At 48.8% G+C, this 26,975-nt stretch overlaps 1 protein-coding gene across 1 annotated transcript in view; it reads left to right on the top strand.

The window, feature by feature from the left end:
* LOC140198062 (antigen peptide transporter 1-like) overlaps positions 1-26,975 on the top strand; it is a 57,190-nt gene that overhangs the window by 15,795 nt on the left and 14,420 nt on the right. Inside the window, exons 6-8 of the mRNA XM_072258928.1 lie at positions 1,763-1,951; positions 3,463-3,636; positions 4,464-4,623. Of these exons, the coding sequence (XP_072115029.1) occupies positions 1,763-1,951; positions 3,463-3,636; positions 4,464-4,623 (523 nt within the window). The remainder of the gene's footprint in view (positions 1-1,762; positions 1,952-3,462; positions 3,637-4,463; positions 4,624-26,975) is intronic.

Below are 26,975 nucleotides of genomic sequence, written 5' to 3'. Positions count from 1 at the left end.
GTGGAGGGTATTCTAATATAGTGCATCACTGTGTGGTACAGAAACTGTACTGCGACACACAGGAGGGCTCTTCGACAATTGGTTAAAACTGCCCAGTGCCTCACCTGCACCAGCCTCGCTGCCATCAAGGGTGTGTATACAGAAAGGTGCCTGACAAAGACCAGCAATATCTCACTCACCCTGTTTATGACCTGTTTGTCCCACTCTTATCAGCGAAGAGGTTATGCAGCATCCACACCTGGATCATTGGATTCAGAATAGTTAGTTACCCCAAGCCATCAGGCTGATCAATACCTCCATCTATAACCCATCTCACCACCCCAGCTTTCATGTACCCTGCTAATGGCTAGATGAGCCTGTCTTGCAAAGAGTCACTTTGTCACTTCATCATTTCCTGTCAAAGTCACCTTGTGTTCAGATACTCCAGCACCTCGTGTCACCTTATGCACGTTGCAGTCAGTCTGTCACCTAATCGGTCTATCAGAGCCAGGTCTATTCTCACCGGCATGTGTTGTGAAATCTGTTAACTTAACCGCAGCAGTTCAATGCAATACATAATATAGGAGAAAAATAATAATAAATCAATCAATCAATCAATCAATCAATTACAATATATGTATGTTGAATAGATTAAAATCATGTTAAAACCAGAAATAATGTATATTTAAAAAGTGAGGTAGTGTCTAAGGGTTCAATGTCCATTTCGGAATCGGATGGCCGAGGGGAAGAAGCTGTTCCTGAATCGCTGAGTGTGTGCCTTCAGGCTTCTGTACCTCCTACCTGGGTGCTGGAGGTCCTTAATAATGGACGCTGCCTTTCTGAGACACCGCTCCCTGAAGATGTCCTGGATACTTTGTAGGCTAGTGCCCAAGATGGAACTGACTAGACTTATAACCCTCTGCAGCTTTTTTAGTCCTGTGCAGTAGCCCCCCCCCCATACCAGACAGTGATGCAGCCTGTCAGAATGCTCTCCACAGTACAACTGTAGAAGTTTTTGAGTGTATTTGCTGACATGCCAAATGTCTTCAAACTCCTAATGAAGTATAGTTGCTGACTTGCCTTCTATATAACTACATCGATATGTTGGGACCAGGTTAGATCCTCAGAGATCTGGACACCGAGGAACTTGAAGCTGCTCACTCCTTCCACTTCTGATCCCTCTATGAGGATTGATATGTGTTCCTTCGCCTTACCCTTCCTGAGGTCCACAATCAGCTCTTTCGTCTTATTGACATTGAGTGCCAGGTTGTTGCTGCAGCACCATTCCACTAGTTGGCATATCTCACTCCTGTACGCCATCTTATCACCACCTGAGATTCTACCAACAATGGTTGTATCATCAGCAAATTTATAGATGGTGTTTGAGCTGTGCCTAGCCACCCAGTGATGGATACAGCCACAGACAATAGTCTCCTGTACATAGTGACAAAGGATTGCTTTTCTATTTATATTTATTGTGTTTTTTATGCTACATCGGATCTGGAGTAAGAATCACTTCATTCTCCTTTACACCCATGTACTGAAGACTGACAATAAACAGTTTTGATTTTGGTAACTAGTGTCAGAATCCAACAACTGGACACCAGCCAACAGTCGTCAGATATTGACTGTTTGATACTTGCATCGATGGCTGAGTGGGGTGGGAGTCGAGGTGATCTTGTTTAGAGTTGTCCCCGTCTTTACTGTGTTTATTGAAGTCTCTGATTGTTAACCTGTCTCCAGCAGTGTGGGTTGCAGTAAACTCTGTTGTGTCTCACTACAGGCCCTACTCCACGTCTACCCTCATGTGAAGAAAGCTGTTGGGGCCTCGGAGAAGGTCTTTGAGTACATGGATCGTAGGCCTGTCATGCCCCCTGTGGGGACCCTCAGGCCAACAAAGCTGAAGGCACACATCGAGTTCAGGAATGTGACATTTGCCTACCTCAAGCAGCCAGATCTTCCGGTGTTGAAGGTAAGGTGCCTCATTCCACACTGCATACAGGATACTTCACCGAAACGAGACAAATCAGGACATCCACGTGGACAGGAAGGTTTACAGTGAGTGAGTAATGTGCCTCATTCCACACTGCAAACAGGGTACTTCACCGAAACGAGGCAAATCAGGAGTTGTCCACGTGGACAGGAAGGTTTACAGTGAGTGAGTAAGGTGCCTCATTCCACACTGCAAACAGGGTACTTCACCGAAACGAGGCAAATCAGGACATCCACGTGGACAGGAAGGTTTACAGTGAGTGAGTAAGGTGCCTCATTCCACACTGCAAACAGGATACTTCACCGAAACGAGACAAATCAGGACATCCACGTGGACAGGAAGGTTTACAGTGAGTGAGTAATGTGCCTCATTCCACACTGCAAACAGGGTACTTCACCGAAACGAGGCAAATCAGGAGTTGTCCACGTGGACAGGAAGGTTTACAGCCAGTGAGCAGTTGTGATAGAGGTCGCAGCCTGGGTGAGGAATTGGTCAGAGAGTGAGGTTAGCCTGTGTCCACTCAATATCAGTGACCAGTAGATCTTCAGCGGCCTTCAGTTTGCACTGAGGGAGGGACAGAGAACATCTGGGTTTATTGCTGACATTAATTCTGGTGACATAGTTGGGGAGAGAAGTTTTCAGAGGAAGGTTAGTGAGTTACAGAAGAATACTAGAACATGAGAAAGCCACTCAGCTCTTTCAGCCTGTCCTGCCATTCAATGTGACCTCAGCTGGTCTGTCCCGGTCTCCATTCCTCCCCTCTGCCAGTCTTCCTTTGCCCGCAGTTCCCTGATCTCTGAGGTTCGCTCAACCCTGTGTCAGGGAAGATATTCAACCACTGACCCTCTGAATCTTTAATAATAATGGAAGTGTGGATCCATTGTAAATCCTCCAGGAGCAATCAGCCACAGTGCAAAGCCCAGTGTTCACCACCAGCACAATTCCACCCTCACTGCTGTAAACCAGTGGCTTCACTCACCCGCAGGGTGTTCTTACTAATTCCCCAAAAAACCTGTAAAGGGCAGATACACACTGCCAGTCTTCCCCCAGCACCCTGCAGCCGTGACAAGCACCCTGCTCAGCTGTCAACCGGTACACAGCTCATCGAGCGCGTGGTTTACTCTATGCAAACTGTCCCTCTGCGCACGCCTCCCTGTGCACGCACCCCCCGCATGTGGACCCTCCACCACCCCCCTCACGGCTACCTCTGCACAGTGTTCGCCCAGTGTTCTGTGTATGTTGGATCCTCTTTCCAATTCCTATACCTCCTATCTTCCTCTTCTCCTCACCCCTCCTTTTCACATAACCCCCCCTCACTGACCTACCCCCCTCACCATCCATTCTCTCTCCACCTCCCACACTGACTTCCCTCCCCATCCACCTCCCTCCTTTTCCTTTCCCCTCTCCTCACTCTCGTTCTTGAATTCAGTACCGGGGTGATGTGAGTGAAGGCCAGAGCCCAGTAATGAGGCCAGATGTTATTTTTGCAGAACGTGTCCTTTGAGGTGCGGAGTGGGGAGGTGACGGCCCTGGTGGGGGCCTCGGCTGCGGGGAAGACCACCTGTGTGTCCCTCCTGCAACGTTTCTATCAGCCCCAGTCGGGACAGATCCTGCTGGATGGGATTCCCATCGAGGAGTACGAGCACAAGCATTACCACAGGAAGGTAAGGTGGGGGGGTTACACAGGGGCTGGTGAGAGAGCTCCATACATGGGACAGTGAGGGGTTCAGAGAGCCATGGGGTGCCACCACCTGTGTGTCCCTCCTGCTGGACGGGATTCCCATCGAGGAGTACGAGCACAAGCATTACCCCAGCAAGGTGGGGAGGGGGGGGGGTATAGACGAGATGGTGAGTGGGGTCAAACACGATTTGATGTGGGGAATCACCCTCAGGGTGGAGAGGGGGTTACAGTGAAGGAGGAAGGGGTCATACACAGGGCGGTGGGAAGGTTAACAGAGGGGTGGGTCTGGTCTTGGGCCATTGAAAAGGGAGAATCGATAATGAAGACAGTGTGAGGGGGTGCATTGGAGGGGAATGGGTTCTGGGACCCAGGTCAAGGAGCAGGGGCTCAGACACAGGGAAAGTATGAGGTGTCTGATACATGAGCTCTTCGTTATTTCAGTACGTGCACTGGAATAGCAATGGTCAATGTGCCAGACTGGAACCTGCTCCTTTCTACAAGGCGGAGGTTTAGGGTAGGGGGTGAACATATAAAGGGGGTTTGTGGGGCAGGATTTTCATTACACAGTGTAGGTGCTTGGAACACTCGGCCCAATACAATCACATTGTTGAAGAGTCATTTAGTCAGGCACGTGACGGGGTTGGTGAGGGGGAACGATGTAGATCATATTCAGGCAGTCAGGGTTTATGTTAAGTTGGCATCGTAGTTGACACAAATGTTCTGTACTGTTCTCCCTCGCACTCTCTGTACCCTCTAAACCCCCCACCTGGCTCTCCCCCTCTGCCTGGTTTCACTGACAACCTTGTCCAGGTGGCCCTGGTGAGCCAAGAGCCGGTGCTGTTTGCTCGGTCGGTGGAGGAGAACATCGCCTACGGACTGGAGGATGTCTCTGCTGAACGTGTCGCCAACGCAGCAAGAGATGCCTGTGCACACCAGTTCGTCACAGCGCTAAGGGACGGGTACAGCACAGGTAGGGGGAGTGGAGAGAGAGGAGAGAGGGTTGAGGTTTGAAGGGGAGGGAGGCAAGAGAGGGCTGAGAGAGAGGGGCTAGGAGTGAGAAGAAAGTGGAAGAGAGGGTGGAATGAGATTTAGGCCATAAGACATAGGAGCAGAATTAGGCCATTCAGCCCATCGAGTCTGCTCCACTATTCTATCTTCTATTCTGGCTGGCTGCCGGTTACCAGTGGAGTTCCACAGGGGTCAGTGTTGGGACCACTGCTTTTTACAATGTTGTCAATGAATTGGACTATGGAATTAATGGATTTGTGGCTAAATTTGCCGGTGATACAAAGATAGGTTGAGGAGTGGGTAGTGTTGAAGAAACAGAGAGCCTGCAGAGAGACTTAAATAGTTTAGGGGAATGGGTAAAGAAGTAGCAAATGAAATACAATGTTGGAAAGTGTATGGTCATGCACTTTGGTGGAAGAAATAAACGAGCGAACTATTATTTAAATGGGGAGAGAATTCAAAATGCAGAGATGTAAAGGGACTTGGGAGTTATTGTGCAGGATACCCTAAAGGTTAACCTCCAGATTCAGTCGGTGGTGCAGAAGGTGAATGCAATGTTGGCATTCATTTCTAGAGGTATAGAATATAAGAGCAGGGATGTGATGTTGTGGCTCTATAAGGCACTTGTGAAACCACACTTGGGGTATTGTGTGAAGTTTTGGGCTCCTTATTTTGGAAAGGATATGCTGACATTGGAGAGGGTTCAGAGAAGATTCATGAGAATGATTCCAGGAATGAAAGGGTTACCGTATGAGGAACATCTGGCAGCTCTTGGGCTGTATTCCCTGGAGTTCGGGAGAATTAGGGGCATCTCGTAGAAACATTCCAAATGTTAAAAGGCCTGAACAGATGAGATATGACAAAGTTATTTCCCGTGGTAGGGGACTCTAGGACAAGAGGGCACAACTTCAGGATTGAAGGATGTCTATTTAGAACTGGGATATGGAGAAATTATTTTAGTCAAAGGGTGATAAATCTGTGGAATTTGTTGCAACGAGCGGCTGTGGAGGCCAAGTCATTGGGTGTATTTAAGGCAGAGATAGATAGGTTCTTGATTAGCCAGGGCATCAAAGAGTATGGGGAGAGGGCAGGAGAGTGGAAATGACTGGAAGAATTGGATCAGCCCATGATTGGTGGAGCAGAATTCGATGGGCCGAATGACCTACTTCTGCTCCTATGTCTTATGGTCTTATAATGTGAAAGGCAGCAGTCCCAATACTGACCCCCTGAGGAACACCACTAGTCACCGGCAGCCAACCAGAAAAGGCCCCCTTTATCCTCACTCGCTGCCTCCTGCCTGTCAGCCATTCTTTCATAGATACATACCAGTATCTTTCCTACAATACCACAGGATTATATCTTGTTAAGCAGCCTTGTGTGGCACCTTATCAAATGCTTTCTGAACATCCAAGTAAGTGGCATCCACTGCCTCTCGTTTGTCCACTCTGCTTGTTACTTCCTTGAAAAACTCTATAACAGATTTGTCAGGGAAGATTTCTCTTTACAGAAACCATGCTGACTTTAACTTATTTTATCATTTGTCTCCAAGTTCCTTGAAACCTCTTCCTTAATAATAGACTCCAACACTTTCCCAAACACTGAGGTTAGGCTAACTGGCCTATAATTTCCTCTCTTTTGTCTTCCTCCCTTCTTAAAGAGTAGCATTTGCAATCCTCCTGTCCTCCGGGATGGAGCCAGAATCAACTGATTCTTGAAACATCATCACCAACAAAGTTATCTTCTCAGCAACCACTTTTAGAACTTTAGGATGCAGTCCATCTGGTCCAGGTGACTTATCCACATTAAGACCTTTGAGTTTGCCTGTACTTTTTCCTTTGTAATAGCAATGACACTCACTCCTGCTCCCTGACACTCACGGACCTCTGGTACACAGCTGGTGTCTTCCACACTGAAGACTGAAGCAAAGTACCCATTAAGTTTATCTGCCGTTTCTTTGTCCCCCATTACTACCTGACCAGTATCATTTTCCAGTGGTCCAATATCAATTCTCACCTCCCTTTTACTCTTCATATAACTGAAAAAACTTTTGGTATCCTGCTTTATATTATTGGCTAGTCTGCCCTCATATTTCATCTTTTCTCTTCTGATAGCTTTTTTTTGTTGCCTTTTGTTGGATTTTGAAAGCTTCCTAATCTTCCAACTTGCCACTCACTTTTGCTACCTTATATGCCCTTTCCTTGGCTTTTATGCAGTCCTTAACTTCCCTTGTCAGCCATGGTCGCCTACACCTGCCATTTGAGAACAACTTGTTGGACATATCCATCCTGCGTCTTGTGAGCTATTCCCAGAAACTTCAGCCACTTCCGCTCTGCCGTTATCCCTGCCAGTATCTCCCTCCAATCCACCTGGGCAAACTCCTCTTCCATGCCTCTCTAATTCCCTTTATTCCATTGTGATACTGATACATGTTACTTATGCTTCTCCTGTTCAAATTGCTGTATGGCTTCAATCATATTATGACCACTGTCTCCTAAGATTCCATTACTTTAAACTCCTAATAAGATCTGCGTTATTACACAACACCCAATCTAAGCTGGCCTTTCCCACAGTAGGCTCAAGCACAAACTGCTCTAAAAAGCCATCTGATAAGCATTCAACAAATTCCCTCTCTTACAATCTGACACCAACCTGATTTTCCCAATCCTCTTGCATACTGAAGTCCCACATTACAGTTGTGTTATTACCCTTATTCCATGCCCTTTCCAGCTCCCTTTGCAATCTCAACCCCACTTCTTGGTTACTATTTGGAGGCCAATATATGATTCCCATAGTGGGTTTTTTATCCCTGAGGGGGAGAGAGGGGAAGTGAGAGGAGAGAGTGGGGAGAGGAGTACGGAATGGAGTGAGGAGGGAGGGCAGAGTGAGAAATTGGGGGGAGAGAGGGGAATGAAAAGGAGAGACTGAGAATGAAGACATGGAGAGGGAGAAGAAAGGAGGTGTGTCGTGAGACAGAAGAAGAATGGTTGTGGGTGAGGTGAGGGAGTGAGTGCGAAGCTGAGTGAGCCTGGGGGAGTAGGGTTGAGGAGTGAGCCAGGATGAGGAGGAAGTGAAAGTTGCTGAGGGAGTGTGAGTATAAATGAGGAGGATCGAAGAGGAAGTGAGAAGAGTTGATGTTCTGCGTTGGAGAGTGCAGCTGGGGGTGGGGGCGTTGAGCCCAGGCTAATAGAAGGATGAATATGGGGGACGAAGTAGCTGTGATAACACCACTGCGACGACACTAACAACACTCTGCGATCACACACTGCGACAACACACTGCGACGACACACTGCGACAACACACTGTGACAACACTAACAACACTCTGTGATGACACACTGCGACAACACACTGTGACAACACACTGACACACTGTGACAACACACTGACACACTGTGACAACACACCGTGACAACACACTGCGACAACACACTGAGACGACACACTGCGACAACACTAACAACACACTGTGACGACACACTGTGACAACACACCGTGACGACACACTGCGACAACACACTGTGACAACACACTGTGACGACACACTGCGACAACACACTGTGACAACACTGTGACAACACTGTGACAACACACTGTGACGACACACCGTGACGACACACTGCGACAACACACTGCGACAACACACTGTGACGACACACTGCGACAACACACTGTGACAACACACTGTGACAACACTGTGACAACACTGTGACAACACACTGTGACGACACACTGTGACAACACACCGTGACGACACACTGCGACAACACACTGTGACGACACACTGCGACAACACACTGCGACAACACACTGTGACAACACACTGACACACTGTGACAACACACTGTGACAACACACTGACACACTGTGACAACACACTGCGACAACACACTGCGACAACACACTGCGACAACACACTGTGACAACACACTGACACTGTGACAACACACTGTGACAACACACTGACACACTGTGACAACACACTGCGACAACACTAACAACACACTGTGACGACACACTGTGACAACACACTGACACACTGTGACAACACACTGTGACAACACACTGTGACAACACACCGCGACGACACACTGTGACAACACACCGTGACGACACACTGCGACAACACACTGTGACGACACACTGTGACAACACACTGCGACGACACACTGCGACAACACACTGCGACGACACACTGTGACAACACACTGCGACAACACACTGACACACTGTGACAACACACTGCGACAACACACTGCGACGACACACTGTGACAACACACTGCGACAACACACTGCGACAACACACTGTGACAACACACTGCGACAACACTGACAACACACTGTGACGACACACTGCGACAACACACTGTGACAACACACTGACACACTGTGACAACACACTGTGACAACACACTGTGACAACACACTGCGACGACACACTGACACACTGTGACGACACACTGTGACAACACACTGACACACTGTGACAACACACCGTGACGACACACTGTGACAACACACTGACACACTGTGACAACACTAACAACACACTGTGACGACACACTGTGACAACACACTGTGACAACACTAACAACACACTGCGACGACACACTGTGACAACACACTGCGACGACACACTGTGACAACACTAACAACACACTGTGACGACACACTGCGACAACACACTGTGACAACACACTGACACACTGTGACAACACACTGACACACTGTGACAGCACACCGTGACAACACACTGCGACAACACACTGAGACGACACACTGCGACAACACACTGACACACTGTGACAACACTAACAACACACTGTGACGACACACTGTGACAACACACCGTGACGACACACTGCGACAACACACTGTGACGACACACTGTGACAACACACTGCGACAACACACTGACACACTGTGACAACACTAACAACACACTGTGACGACACACTGTGACAACACACCGTGACGACACACTGCGACAACACATTGTGACGACACACTGTGACAACACACTGCGACAACACACTGCGACGACACACTGTGACAACACACTGCGACAACACACTGCGACAACACACTGTGACAACACACTGCGACAACACTAACAACACACTGTGACGACACACTGCGACAACACACTGTGACAACACACTGACACACTGTGACAACACACTGTGACAACACACTGCGACGACACACTGACACACTGTGACAACACACCGTGACGACACACTGTGACAACACTAACAACACACTGTGACGACACACTGTGACAACACACTGTGACAACACTAACAACACACTGCGACGACACACTGTGACAACACACTGCGACGACACACTGTGACAACACTAACAACACACTGCGACAACACACTGCGACAACACACTGTGACAACACTAACAACACACTGTGACGACACACTGCGACAACACACTGTGACAACACACTGACACACTGTGACAACACACTGACACACTGTGACAACACACCGTGACAACACACTGCGACAACACACTGAGACGACACACTGCGACAACACACTGACACACTGTGACAACACTAACAACACACTGTGACGACACACTGTGACAACACACCGTGACGACACACTGCGACAACACACTGTGACGACACACTGTGACAACACACTGCGACAACACACTGACACACTGTGACAACACTAACAACACACTGTGACGACACACTGTGACAACACACCGTGACGACACACTGCGACAACACACTGCGACAACACACTGCGACAACACACTGTGACGACACACTGTGACAACACACTGCGACAACACACTGCGACAACACACTGCGACAACACTAACAACACACTGTGACGACACACTGCGACAACACACTGTGACAACACACTGACACACTGTGACAACACACTGCGACGACACACTGACACACTGTGACGACACACTGTGACAACACACTGACACACTGTGACAACACACCGTGACGACACACTGTGACAACACACTGACACACTGTGACAACACTAACAACACACTGTGACGACACACTGTGACAACACACTGTGACAACACTAACAACACACTGCGACAACACTAACAACACACTGTGACAACACACTGAGACAACACACTGTGACAACACTAACAACACACTGTGACAACACACTGAGACAACACACTGCGACAACACACTGACGACACACTGAGACAACACACTGTGACAACACACTGTGACAACACTGTGACAACACACTGCGACGACACACTGTGACAACACTAACAACACACTGTGACAACACACTGTGACGACACACTGCGACAACACACTGTGACAACACACTGACGACACACTGCGACGACACACTGTGACAACACACTGACACACTGTGACAACACTAACAACACACTGTGACGACACACTGTGACAACACACTGTGACAACACACTGCGACAACACACTGACACACTGTGACAACACTAACAACACACTGAGACGACACACTGTGACAACACACCGTGACGACACACTGCGACAACACACTGCGACGACACACTGACACACTGTGACAACACACTGTGACGACACACTGACAACACACTGACACACTGTGACAACACACTGTGACGACACACTGTGACAACACACTGACACACTGTGACAACACTAACAACACACTGTGACGACACACTGCGACAACACACTGCGACAACACACTGTGACAACACACTGTGACGACACACTGTGACAACACACTGACACACTGTGACAACACACTGTGACAACACACTGACACACTGTGACAACAGACTGCGACAACACACTGTGACGACACACTGCGACAACACACTGCGACAACACACTGCGACAACACACTGTGACAACACACTGACACACTGTGACAACACACTGTGACAACACACTGACACACTGCGACAACACACTGTGACAACACACTGACACACTGCGACAACACTAACAACACACTGTGACGACACACTGCGACAACACACTGTGACAACACACTGACACACTGTGACAACACACTGTGACAACACACTGCGACGACACACTGACACACTGTGACGACACACTGTGACAACACACTGACACACTGTGACAACACTAACAACACACTGTGACGACACACTGTAACAACACACTGTGACAACACTAACAACACACTGCGACGACACACTGCGACAACAGTAACAACACACTGCGACAACACACTGACGACACACTGAGACAACACACTGTGACAACACACTGTGACAACACACTGTGACAACACACTGCGACGACACACTGTGACAACACTAACAACACACTGTGGCAACACACTGTGACGACACACTGCGACAACACACTGTGACAACACACTGACGACACACTGCGACGACACACTGTGACAACACACTGACACACTGTGACAACACTAACAACACACTGTGACGACACACTGTGACAACACACTGTGACAACACACTGCGACAACACACTGACACACTGTGACAACACTAACAACACACTGAGACGACACACTGTGACAACACACCGTGACGACACACTGCGACAACACACTGCGACGACACACTGACAACACACTGACACACTGTGACAACACACTGTGACGACACACTGTGACAACACACTGACTCACTGTGACAACACTAACAACACACTGTGACGACACACTGCGACAACACACTGCGACAACACACTGTGACAACACACTGACACACTGTGACAACACACTGTGACAACACTAACAACACACTGTGACGACACACTGTGACAACACTAACAACACACTGTGACAACACACTGTGACGACACACTGTGACGACACACTGCGACAACACACTGCGACAACATTAACAACACACTGTGACAACACACTGTGACGACACACTGTGACGACACACTGTGACGACACACTGTGACAACACACTGACACACTGTGACGACACACTGAGACAACACACTGTGACAACACACTGTGACGACACACTGTGACGCCACACTGTGACAACACTAACAACACACTGTGACGACACACTGACACACTGTGACGACACACTGTGACGACACACTGTGACGACACACTGTGACAACACACTGACACACTGTGACAACACACTGCGATAACACACTGTGACAACACACTGTGACAACACACTATGGCAACACACTGACACACTGCGACAACACACTGTGACAACACACTGTGACGACACACTGTGACAACACACTGACACACTGTGACAACACACTGTGACGACACACTGTGACAACACACTGACACACTGTGACAACACACTGACACACTGTGACAACACTAACAACACACTGTGACGACACACTGTGACAACACACTGTGACAACACTAACAACACACTGCGACGACACACTGTGACAACACACTGCGACGACACACTGTGACAACACTATCAACACACTGCGACAACACACTGCGACAACACACTGCGACAACACACTGTGACAACACTAACAACACACTGTGACGACACACTGCGACAACACACTGTGACAACACACTGACACACTGTGACAACACACTGACACACTGTGACAACACACCGTGACAACACACTGCGACAACACACTGAGACGACACACTGCGACAACACACTGACACACTGTGACAACACTAACAACACACTGTGACGACACACTGTGACAACACACCGTGACGACACACTGCGACAACACACTGCGACGACACACTGTGACAACACACTGCGACAACACACTGACACACTGTGACAACACTAACAACACACTGTGACGACACACTGTGACAACACACCGTGACGACACACTGTGACAACACACTGCGACAACACACTGCGACAACACACTGTGACGACACACTGTGACAACACACTGCGACAACACACTGCGACAACACACTGCGACAACACACTGTGACAACACACTGCGACAACACTAACAACACACTGTGACGACACACTGCGACAACACACTGTGACAACACACTGACACACTGTGACAACACACTGCGACGACACACTGACACACTGTGACGACACACTGTGACAACACACTGACACACTGTGACAACACACCGTGACGACACACTGTGACAACACACTGACACACTGTGACAACACTAACAACACACTGTGACGACACACTGTGACAACACACTGTGACAACACTAACAACACACTGCGACAACACTAACAACACACTGTGACAACACACTGAGACAACACACTGTGACAACACTAACAACACACTGTGACAACACACTGAGACAACACACTGCGACAACACACTGACGACACACTGAGACAACACACTGTGACAACACACTGTGACAACACACTGTGACAACACACTGCGACGACACACTGTGACAACACTAACAACACACTGTGACAACACACTGTGACGACACACTGCGACAACACACTGTGACAACACACTGACGACACACTGCGACGACACACTGTGACAACACACTGACACACTGTGACAACACTAACAACACACTGTGACGACACACTGTGACAACACACTGTGACAACACACTGCGACAACACACTGACACACTGTGACAACACTAACAACACACTGAGACGACACACTGACAACACACTGACACACTGTGACAGCACACTGCGACAACACACTGCGACAACACACTGTGACAACACACTGTGACGACACACTGTGACAACACACTGACACACTGTGACAACACACTGTGACGACACACTGTGACAACACACTGACACACTGTGACAACAGACTGCGACAACACACTGTGACGACACACTGTGACGACACACTGTGACAACACACTGACACACTGTGACAACACTAACAACACACTGTGACGACACACTGCGACAACACACTGCGACAACACACTGTGACAACACACTGTGACGACACACTGTGACAACACACTGACACACTGTGACAACACACTGTGACGACACACTGTGACAACACACTGACACACTGTGACAACAGACTGCGACAACACACTGTGACGACACACTGCGACAACACACTGCGACAACACACTGCGACAACACACTGTGACAACACACTGACACACTGTGACAACACACTGACACACTGCGACAACACTGTGGCAACACACTGTGACAACACACTGACACACTGCGACAACACTAACAACACACTGTGACGACACACTGCGACAACACACTGTGACAACACACTGACACACTGTGACAACACACTGTGACAACACACTGCGACGACACACTGACACACTGTGACGACACACTGTGACAACACACTGACACACTGTGACAACACTAACAACACACTGTGACGACACACTGTAACAACACACTGTGACAACACTAACAACACACTGCGACGACACACTGCGACAACACTAACAACACACTGCGATAACACACTGACGACACACTGAGACAACACACTGTGACAACACACTGTGACAGCACACTGTGACAACACACTGCGACGACACACTGTGACAACACTAACAACACACTGTGACAACACACTGTGACGACACACTGCGACAACACACTGTGACAACACACTGACGACACACTGCGACGACACACTGTGACAACACACTGACACACTGTGACAACACTAACAACACACTGTGACGACACACTGTGACAACACACTGTGAACACACTGCGACAACACACTGACACACTGTGACAACACTAACAACACACTGAGACGACACACTGTGACAACACACCGTGACGACACACTGCGACAACACACTGCGACGACACACTGACAACACACTGACACACTGTGACAACACACTGTGACGACACACTGTGACAACACACTGACTCACTGTGACAACACTAACAACACACTGTGACGACACACTGCGACAACACACTGCGACAACACACTGTGACAACACACTGTGACGACACACTGTGACAACACACTGACACACTGTGACAACACACTGTGACGACACACTGTGACAACACTGACAACACACTGTGACAACACACTGTGACAACACACTGACACACTGTGACAACACACTGTGACAACACACTGACGACACTGTGACAACACACTGACACACTGTGACAACACACTGTGACGACACACTGTGACAACACACTGACACACTGTGACGACACACTGAGACAACACTGTGACAACACACTGTGACAACACACTGTGACGACACACTGTGACGACACACTGTGACGACACACTGTGACAACACTAACAACACACTGTGACGACACACTGACACACTGTGACGACACACTGTGACGACACACTGTGACAACACACTGACACACTGTGACAACACACTGCGACAACACACTGTGACAACACACTGTGACAACACACTGACACACTGCGACAACACACTGACAACACACTGACGACACACTGTGACAACACTAACAACACACTGTGACAACACACTGCGACAACACTAACAACACACTGACGACACACTGCGACGACACACCGTGACGACACACTGTGACAACACACTGACACACTGTGACAACACTAACAACACACTGTGACGACACACTGTGACAACACTAACAACACGCTGACACACTGTGACAACAGACTGTGACAACACACTGACACACTGTGACAACACACTGACACACTGTGACAACAGACTGTGACAACACACTGACACACTGTGACAACACACTGTGACGACACACTGTGACAACACACTGTGACTACACTAACAACACACTGTGACAACACACTGTGACGACAACACTGCGACAACACACTGCGACAACACTGACAACACACTGTGACGACACACTGTGACAACACACTGTGACAACACACTGACACACTGTGACAACACTAACAACACACTGTGACGACACACTGTGACAACACACTGCGACAACACTAACAACACACTGAGACGACACACTGCGACAACACACTGTGACGACACACTGTGACAACACACTGACACACTGCAACAACACACTGCGACAACACACTGTGACAACACTAACAACACACTGTGACAACACACTGTGACGACACACTGTGACAACACACTGACACACTGCGACGACACACTGTGACGACACTAACAACACACTGTGACGACACACTGTGACGACACACTGCGACGACACACTGACACACTGTGACAACACACTGACACACTGTGACAACACACTGACACACTGTGACAACACTAACAACACACTGTGACAACACACTGTGACGACACACTGTGACAACACACTGTGACAACACACTGTGACAACACACTGTGACGACACACTGCGACAACACACTGACACACTGTGACAACACACTGTGACAACACACTGACACACTGACAACACACTGTGACAACACACTGACAGACTGTGACAACACACTGTGACAACACACTGTGACAACACACTGACACACTGTGACAACACACTGTGACAACACTGTGACGACACACTGACACACTGTGACAACATACTGTGACGACACACTGACGACACACTGTGACGACACACTGTGACAACACACTGTGACAACACGCTGACACACTGTGACAACAGACTGTGACAACACACTGACACACTGTGACAACACACTGTGACGACACACTGTGACAACACACTGTGACAACACTAACAACACACTGTGACGACACACTGACACACTGTGACAACACACTGTGACAACACACTGACACTGTGACGACACACTGACAACGCACTGACACACTGTGACAACACACTGTGACAACACACTGACGACACACTGTGACAACACACTGCGACGACACACTGACACACTGTGACAACACACTGTGACAACACACTGACACACTGACAACACACTGACAACACACTGTGACAACACACTGACGACACTGTGACAACACACTGACACACTGTGACAACACACTGTGACGACACACTGTGACAACACACTGACACACTGTGACGACACACTGAGACAACACTGTGACAACACACTGTGACAACACACTGTGACGACACACTGTGACGACACACTGTGACAACACTAACAACACACTGTGACGACACACTGACACACTGTGACGACACACTGTGACGACACCCTGTGACAACACACTGACACACTGTGACAACACACTGCGACAACACACTGTGACAACACACTGTGACAACACACTGACACACTGCGACAACACACTGACAACACACTGTGACGACACACTGTGACAACACTAACAACACACTGTGACAACACACTGCGACAACACTAACAACACACTGAGACGACACACTGCGACGACACACCGTGACGACACACTGTGACAACACACTGACACACTGTGACAACACTAACAACACACTGTGACGACACACTGTGACAACACTAACAACACACTGACACACTGTGACAACAGACTGTGACAACACACTGACACACTGTGACAACACACTGACACACTGTGACAACAGACTGTGACAACACACTGACACACTGTGACAACACACTGTGACGACACACTGTGACAACACACTGTGACTACACTAACAACACACTGTGACAACACACTGTGACGACAACACTGCGACAACACTGACAACACACTGTGACAACACACTGTGACAACACACTGACACACTGTGACAACACTAACAACACACTGTGACGACACACTGTGACAACACACTGTGACAACACTAACAACACACTGAGACGACACACTGCGACAACACACTGTGACGACACACCGTGACAACATACTGACACACTGTGACAACACACTGTGACAACACACTGACACACTGTGACAACACACTGTGACGACACACTGTGACAACACACTGACACACTGCAACAACACACTGCGACAACACACTGTGACAACACTAACAACACACTGTGACAACACACTGTGACGACCCACTGTGACAACACACTGACACACTGCGACGACACACTGTGACGACACTAACAACACACTGTGACGACACACTGTGACGACACACTGCGACGACACACTGACACACTGTGACAACACACTGTGACAACACACTGACACACTGTGACAACACACTGACACACTGTGACAACACTAACAACACACTGTGACAACACTGTGACGACACACTGTGACAACACACTGTGACAACACACTGTGACAACACACTGTGACGACACACTGCGACAACACACTGACACACTGTGACAACACACTGTGACAACACACTGACACACTGACAACACACTGTGACAACACACTGACACACTGTGACAACACACTGTGACAACACACTGACACACTGTGACAACACTGTGACGACACTGACACACTGTGACAACATACTGTGACGACACACTGACGACACACTGTGACGACACACTGTGACAACACACTGTGACAACACGCTGTGACAACACACTGTGACAACACACTGACACACTGTGACAACACACTGTGACAACACACTGACACACTGTGACAACACTAACAACACACTGTGACGACACACTGTGACAACACTAACAACACACTGTGACGACACACTGACACACTGTGACAACAGACTGTGACAACACACTGACACACTGTGACAACACACTGTGACGACACACTGTGACAACACACTGTGACAACACTAACAACACACTGTGACGACACACTGACACACTGTGACAACACACTGTGACAACACACTGACACACTGTGACGACACACTGTGACAACACTAACAACACACTGCGACGACACACTGTGACAACACACTGCGACGACACACTGTGACAACACTAACAACACACTGCGACAACACACTGCGACAACACACTGTGACAACACTAACAACACACTGTGACGACACACTGCGACAACACACTGTGACAACACACTGACACACTGTGACAACACACTGACACACTGTGACAACACACCGTGACAACACACTGCGACAACACACTGAGACGACACACTGCGACAACACACTGACACACTGTGACAACACTAACAACACACTGTGACGACACACTGTGACAACACACCGTGACGACACACTGCGACAACACACTGTGACGACACACTGTGACAACACACTGCGACAACACACTGACACACTGTGACAACACTAACAACACACCGTGACGACACACTGTGACAACACACCGTGACGACACACTGTGACAACACACTGCGACAACACACTGCGACAACACACTGTGACGACACACTGTGACGACACACTGCGACAACACACTGCGACAACACACTGCGACAACACACTGCGACAACACACTGTGACAACACACTGCGACAACACTAACAACACACTGTGACGACACACTGCGACAACACACTGTGACAACACACTGACACACTGTGACAACACACTGCGACGACACACTGACACACTGCGACGACACACTGTGACAGCACACTGACACACTGTGACAACACACCGTGACGACACACTGTGACAACACACTGACACAGTGTGACAACACTAACAACACACTGTGACGACACACTGTGACAACACACTGTGACAACACTAACAACACACTGCGACGACACACTGCGACAACACTAACAACACACTGTGACAACACACTGTGACAACAGACTGCGACGACACACTGTGACAACACACTGACACACTGTGACAACACACTGCGACAACACACTGCGACAACACACTGTGACAACACACTGTGACAACACACTGCGACAACACACTGTGACAACACACTGACACACTGTGACAACACACTGTGACGACACACTGTGACAACACTGTGACAACACTAACAACACACTGCAACGACACACTGACACACTGTGACAACACACTGTGACAACACACTGACACACTGTGACAACACACTGTGACGACACACTGTGACGACACACTGACACACTGTGACAACACACTGTGACGACACACTGTGACAACAGACTGCGACAACACTAACAACACACTGAGACGACACACTGCGACAACACACCGTGACAACACACTGTGACGACACACTGTGACAACACACTGACACACTGCAACAACACACTGCGACAACACACTGTGACAACACTAACAACACACTGTGACAACACATTGTGACAACACACTGTGACAACACACTGACACACTGCGACGACACTCTGTGACGACACTAACAACACACTGCGACGACACACTGTGACGACACACTGTGACGACACACTGACACACTGTGACAACACACTGTGACGACACACTGTGACAACACACTGACACACTGTGACAACACACTGACACACTGCGACAACACACTGTGACAACACACTGACACACTGCGACAACACACTGTGACAACACACTGACACACTGTGACAACACACTGCGACAACACACTGTGACAACACACTGTGACAACACACTGTGATGACACTGTGACAACACACTGACACACTGTGACAACACACTGTGACAACACACTGTGACGACACACTGTGACAACACACTGTGACAACACACTGTGACAACACACTGACACACTGTGACAACGCACTGTGACAACACACTGCGACAACACACTGTCACACTGTGACAACACACTGTGACAACACACTGACGACACACTGTGACAACACACTGTGACGACACACTGACACACTGTGACAACACACTGTGACAACACACTGACACACTGTGACAACACACTGTGACAACACTGACGACACACTGACACACTGCGACAACACACTGTGACAACACACTGACACACTGTGACAACACACTGTGACAACACACTGCGACAACACACTGACACTGTGACAACACACTGCGACAACACACTGTGACAACACACTGCGACAACACACTGACACACTGTGACAACACACTGACACACTGCGACAACACACTGTGACAACACACTGACACACTGCGACAACACACTGTGACAACACACTGACACACTGTGACAACACACTGCGACAACACACTGTGATGACACTGTGACAACACACTGACACACTGTGACAACACACTGTGACAACACACTGTGACGACACACTGTGACAACACACTGTGACAACACACTGACACACTGTGACAACGCACTGTGACAACACACTGCGACAACACACTGTCACACTGTGACAACACACTGTGACAACACACTGACGACACACTGTGACAACACACTGTGACGACACACTGACACACTGTGACAACACACTGTGACAACACACTGACACACTGTGACAACATACTGATACACTGTGACAACACACTGTCACAACACTGACACACTGTGACAACACACTCTGACAACACACTGAGGACACACTGTGACAACACACTGTGACGACACACTGACACACTGTGACAACACACTGTGACAACACACTGTGATGACACACTGACACACTGTGACAACACACTGACAAACTGTGACAACGCACTGTGACAACACTAACAACACACTGTGACAACACAGACACACTGTGACAACACACTGACACACTGTGACAACACACTGTGACAACACTGCGACAACACACTGTGACGACACACTGTGACAACACACTGCGACAACACACTGACACACTGTGACAACACTAACAACACACTGTGACGACACACTGTGACAACACACCGTGACGACACACTGCGACAACACACTGTGACGACACACTGTGACAACACACTGCGACAACACACTGCGACGACACACTGTGACAACACACTGCGACAACACACTGCGACAACACACTGTGACAACACACTGCGACAACACTAACAACACACTGTGATGACACACTGCGACAACACACTGTGACAACACACTGACACACTGTGACAACACACTGTGACAACACACTGCGACGACACACTGACACACTGTGACGACACACTGTGACAACACACTGACACACTGTGACAACACACCGTGACGACACACTGTGACAACACACTGTGACAACACTAACAACACACTGCGACGACACACTGTGACAACACACTGCGACGACACACTGTGACAACACTAACAACACACTGCGACAACACACTGCGACAACACACTGCGACAACACACTGTGACAACACTAACAACACACTGTGACGACACACTGCGACAACACACTGTGACAACACACTGACACACTGTGACAACACACTGACACACTGTGACAACACACCGTGACAACACACTGCGACAACACACTGAGACGACACACTGCGACAACACACTGACACACTGTGACAACACTAACAACACACTGTGACGACACACTGTGACAACACACCGTGACGACACACTGCGACAACACACTGTGACGACACACTGTGACAACACACTGCGACAACACACTGACACACTGTGACAACACTAACAACACACCGTGACGACACACTGTGACAACACACCGTGACGACACACTGTGACAACACACTGCGACAACACACTGCGACAACACACTGTGACGACACACTGTGACAACACACTGCGACAACACACTGCGACAACACACTGCGACAACACACTGTGACAACACACTGCGACAACACTAACAACACACTGTGACGACACACTGCGACAACACACTGTGACAACACACTGACACACTGTGACAACACACTGCGACGACACACTGACACACTGTGACGACACACTGTGACAGCACACTGACACACTGTGACAACACACCGTGACGACACACTGTGACAACACACTGACACAGTGTGACAAAACTAACAACACACTGTGACGACACACTGTGACAACACACTGTGACAACACTAACAACACACTGCGACGACACACTGCGACAACACTAACAACACACTGTGACAACACACTGAGACAACACACTGTGACAACACTAACAACACACTGTGACAACACACTGAGACAACACACTGCGACAACACACTGACGACACACTGAGACAACACACTGTGACAACACACTGTGACAACACACTGCGACGACACACTGTGACAACACTAACAACACACTGTGACAACACACTGTGACGACACACTGCGACAACACACTGTGACAACACACTGACGACACACTGCGACGACACACTGTGACAACACACTGACACACTGTGACAACACTAACAACACACTGTGACGACACACTGTGACAACACACTGCGACAACACACTGACACACTGTGACAACACTAACAACACACTGAGACGACACACTGTGACAACACACCGTGACGACACACTGCGACAACACACTGCGACGACACACTGACACACTGTGACAACACACTGTGACGACACACTGACAACACACTGACACACTGTGACAACACACTGTGACGACACACTGTGACAACACACTGACACACTGTGACAACACTAACAACACACTGTGACGACACACTGCGACAACACACTGTGACAACACACTGACACACTGTGACAACACACTGTGACAACACACTGCGACGACACACTGACACACTGTGACGACACACTGTGACAACACACTGACACACTGTGACAACACACTGTGACGACACACTGTGACAACACACTGACACACTGTGACAACACTAACAACACACTGTGATGACACACTGTAACAACACACTGTGACAACACTAACAACACACTGCGACGACACACTGCGACAACACTAACAACACACTGTGACAACACACTGAGACAACACACTGCGACAACACACTGACGACACACTGAGACAACACACTGTGACAACACACTGTGACAACACACTGTGACAACACACTGCGACGACACACTGTGACAACACTAACAACACACTGTGACAACACACTGTGACGACACACTGCGACAACACACTGTGACAACACACTGACGACACACGGCGACGACACACTGTGACAACACACTGACACACTGTGACAACACTAACAACACACTGTGACGACACACTGTGACAACACACTGTGACAACACACTGCGACAACACACTGACACACTGTGACAACACTAACAACACACTGAGACGACACACTGTGACAACACACCGTGACGACACACTGCGACAACACACTGTGACGACACACTGACAACACACTGACACACTGTGACAACACACTGTGACGACACACTGTGACAACACACTGACTCACTGTGACAACACTAACAACACACTGTGACGACACACTGCGACAACACACTGCGACAACACACTGTGACAACACACTGTGACGACACACTGTGACAACACACTGACACACTGTGACAACACACTGTGACGACACACTGTGACAACACTGACAACACACTGTGACAACACACTGACACACTGTGACAACACACTGTGACAACACACTGACGACACTGTGACAACACACTGACACACTGTGACAACACACTGTGACGACACACTGTGACAACACACTGACGACACTGTGACAACACACTGACACACTGTGACAACACACTGACACACTGTGACAACACACTGTGACGACACACTGCGACAACACACTGTGACAACACACTGTGACGACACACTGTGACGACACACTGCGACAACACACTGACACACTGTGACAACACACTGTGACAACACACTGACACTGCGACAACACACTGTGACAACACACTGACACACTGTGACAACACACTGCGACAATACACTGTGATGACACTGTGACAACACACTGACACACTGTGACAACACACTGTGACAACACACTGTGACAACACTAACAACACACTGTGACAACACACTGTGACGACAACACTGCGACAACACACTGCGACAACACTGACAACACACTGTGACAACACACTGACACACTGTGACAACACTAACAACACACTGTGACGACACACTGTGACAACACTAACAACACACTGTGACAACACACTGTGACGACACACTGCGACGACACACTGCGACAACACACTGCGACAACATTAACAACACACTGTGACAACACACTGTGACGACACACTGTGACGACACACTGTGACAACACACTGACACACTGTGACGACACACTGAGACAACACACTGTGACAACACACTGTGACAACACACTGTGACGACACACTGTGACGACACACTGTGACAACACTAACAACACACTGTGACGACACACTGACACACTGTGACGACACACTGTGACGACACACTGTGACGACACACTGTGACAACACACTGACACACTGCGACAACACACTGACAACACACTGTGACGACACACTGTGACAACACTAACAACACACTGTGACAACACACTGCGACAACACTAACAACACACTGAGACAACACACTGCGACGACACACCGTGACGACACACTGTGACAACACACTGACACACTGTGACAACACTAACAACACACTGTGACGACACACTGTGACAACACTAACAACACACTGACACACTGTGACAACAGACTGTGACAACACACTGACACACTGTGACGACACACTGTGACAACACACTGTGACAACACTAACAACACACTGTGACGACACACTGACACACTGTGACGACACACTGACACACTGTGACAACACACTGACACACTGTGACGACACACTGTGACAACACACTGTGACGACACACTGTGACAACGCACTGTGACAACACACTGAGACACTGTGACAACACAGACACACTGTGACAACACACTGACAACACTGACAACACACTGTGACGACACACTGTGACAACACACTGACACACTGTGACAACACACTGTGACGACACACTGTGACGACACACTGCGACAACACTGACACACTGTGACAACAGACTGTGACAACACACTGACAACACTAACAACACACTGTGACAACACACTGTGACGACAACACTGCGACAACACACTGCGACAACACTGACAACACACTGTGACAACACACTGACACACTGCGACAACACTGACAACACACTGTGACGACACACTGTGACAACACACTGACACACTGTGACAACACACTGTGACAACACTAACAACACACTGTGACGACACACTGTGACAACATACTGTGACGACACACTGTGACGACACACTGCGACAACACACTGCGACAACACTAACAACACACTGTGACAACACACTGACAACACACTGTGACAACACACTGTGACAACACACTGTGACGACACACTGACACACTGTGACAACACACTGACACACTGTGACGACACACTGTGACGACACACTGCGACAACACACTGTGACAACACACTATGACGACAACACACTGCGACAACACTGACAACACACTGTGACGACACACTGTGACAACACACTGACACACTGTGA

The sequence above is a fragment of the Mobula birostris genome, chromosome 5, assembly GCF_030028105.1.
Source record: "Mobula birostris isolate sMobBir1 chromosome 5, sMobBir1.hap1, whole genome shotgun sequence".
In the NCBI taxonomy this organism is placed as follows: domain Eukaryota; kingdom Metazoa; phylum Chordata; class Chondrichthyes; order Myliobatiformes; family Myliobatidae; genus Mobula; species Mobula birostris.
Note: the sequence above shows the minus strand (reverse complement) of the source record. Positions and strands in the feature narration are given on the sequence as shown.